Source organism: Micropterus dolomieu, unplaced genomic scaffold, assembly GCF_021292245.1.
Source record: "Micropterus dolomieu isolate WLL.071019.BEF.003 ecotype Adirondacks unplaced genomic scaffold, ASM2129224v1 contig_12185, whole genome shotgun sequence".
Lineage (NCBI taxonomy): Eukaryota > Metazoa > Chordata > Actinopteri > Centrarchiformes > Centrarchidae > Micropterus > Micropterus dolomieu.
The window spans coordinates 6,566-8,952 of NW_025741171.1; the positions used below are offsets into that span (position 1 = coordinate 6,566).

The 2,387-nt window shown below is 42.7% G+C and overlaps 1 protein-coding gene across 1 annotated transcript; it reads right to left on the reverse strand.

Annotated features, from left to right (window-relative positions):
• Positions 1-885: 885 nt before the first annotated feature.
• Positions 886-1,296, reverse strand: LOC123965997 (gastrula zinc finger protein XlCGF57.1-like). The gene has a single exon (XM_046042255.1). The coding sequence runs from the start codon at positions 1,294-1,296 to the stop codon at positions 886-888; it is 411 nt and encodes a 136-aa protein (XP_045898211.1).
• Positions 1,297-2,387: the final 1,091 nt, after the last annotated feature.

Here is a 2,387-nt window from a genome sequence, read left to right on the forward strand (position 1 = left end):
ATTGTTTAAAGTGCTCAATAAATAAAATTTGATTGATATGTCACAACAACTGACAGTTGGCTCAAACTAATTCCAGATGAACACACCGTGTAAACATTTACAGTACACGGTGGGAAAAGGATGTGAACCCTTGTGTGATGTGGATTTAAGAACTGGTGGACCCTCCTTTGGCAGCAATAACCTCCACCAAACATTTCCTGTAGTTTCAGATCAGACCAGAACAACGGTCAGGAGTAATTTTGGACCATTCGTCTTTAAAAAACTGTTTCAGTTTAGCAATGTTCTTGGGATGTCTGGTGTGAATCATTCTCTTGAGGTCATACCACAGCATCTCAGTCAGGATGAGGCCAGGACTCTGGCTGGGCCACTTCAGAAGGTGGATTTTCTTCTGCTGAACCCATTCTGTTGTTGATTTACTTCTGTGCTTTGGATCATTGTCCTGTTGCACCCATCTTCTGTCCCATCAAGGCCAAATTCCCGTGCCAAGTTCTAAGCAATAGAAAGCATCCTGACTGGGAACATCACAAACTGGTATGGGATGTGCACGGCCAAAGCAGCCCAAACCAACTGAATACATTACTAATACAAATGTGTAGAGTAATGAACCAAAACAAACCTGTATACTTGTAACAGTTACCTGCTGCATTGGCACTACCTAATTATAAGTTGTCTGTCTGGATCTCTTGTTTTATGCAATTTCAGAGAACCATGAAGTGGTGCACATACACAGTAGAATAGAGCAACTTTAATAAAAAGGTATTTTTTGCCAAGAGGCAAGATCATTAGTTTGTGTGACTGTAAAGTATAACTTTGTTTGTCTTTAGGTATAATTTTGCTGAGATTTCTTTTTTCATACAGTAGAAAAAGAACAGACTCTTCAGTCTTTCATGTCTTCACTTTATCCACTGCTGACTGTTCTTCCCCCTGGTGGCTCTTCATATGTGTTTTCAGACAGTGGCTCTGAGTGAAGGCTTTGTCGCAGAAGGTGCACTGGTAAGGTGTCTCTCCGTTGTGGGTCCTCATGTGGACCTTCAGGTGTTCTTTGCGAGCGCACGCTTTCCCACAAACCCCACAGACAAACGGTTTGATGACTGAATGGGTTGTCAGATGACTGCTGAGAGTGTTAAAGCTTTGTGCACACTCTGAGCATTTGTACGGCCTCTCTCCAGTGTGGATTATCATGTGTCTCTTCAGAGCTCCTTGAGATGACAATCCTTTACCACATTCGCTGCACATGATCTTCTCCTTGCTGTGTGATTTCAGGTGAACTTTTAACCCAATTTCTGTGGGGAACATTTTGCAGCAAATATGAGTCATTACATATGGACGAATAGTCAGAACGTGTTAGCGTCAGTTTGTAAAGCACTGGGGAGCCCCTTAGCGTTGTAGTTCAACGCACTGGTCAGCTAGAAACCGGACTTTCATCCAGAAGACCCGTGTTGGTTTCCCAGGTGAAATAAGTCAACATTGAATGCTTTTATTTACGTCACAAAGGATATATAAGTTGCACAACATATGCAAGGAACGTTACTTAACTTACATAAGTGACGTAAGTAACAATGTTATATTTAATTGCGACATTTCACAATGTTAACAACTTTTATTTTGAAAAAACAAAGCTAACCTCCAAAAATTACGTTGAAGGGGCGTTAAAAAGCGACACCAAGGGGTATTGACAACCATTTTTGACAAATTCTCCGTACTTGTATAGCGCCTTTCTAGTCTTTTCGACCACTCAAAACGCTTTTACACTACATCTGCATTCACCAGTCATACACATTCATACACTGAGCCTAAAATAGAAACTAACATTTACACACATTCATACAGGGGCAATTCGGGGTTCAGTATCTTGCCCAAGGACACTTCGACATGCAACCAGGGGGAGCCAGGGATTGAACCGCTAACCTTACGATTAACGGGCAACCCGCTCTAGGTTGGCCACAGCCGCCCAAAGGTGGCAGGTGGGAGTGAGAAAGTGTTGTTTTATGGCTCAGGTCATTGGACAAATAAATAGCTGATCTACCTGTGGTCAGATATAAAGAGCTGATCTTTCTTTCCCTCTGGATTTGATGGATCTTTGGATATCCTCTGGCGTCAATGTCTTTAGCTTCAGTGGCGTCAGTGTCTTGGTGATGTCAGTGCTAAAGACATCAAACCGTCCGGTCAGCTGAGGAAAGGTGGACCTCAGCAGTTTCTCGAGGACATCTCAGCTCCTCCGCTGGGGATTTTAACACTAAGATGCAAACAAATTCATCACAACGTTCAAGGAACAAACCTGTTTTATGGTCAGAATGACAAAACTTCCACTACACTTTTCAGTGTAGTGGAAGCTGGAGTGATGTTTAGGGGCCATAGGGGTGTACTCACTTTTGATGCCAGCGGTT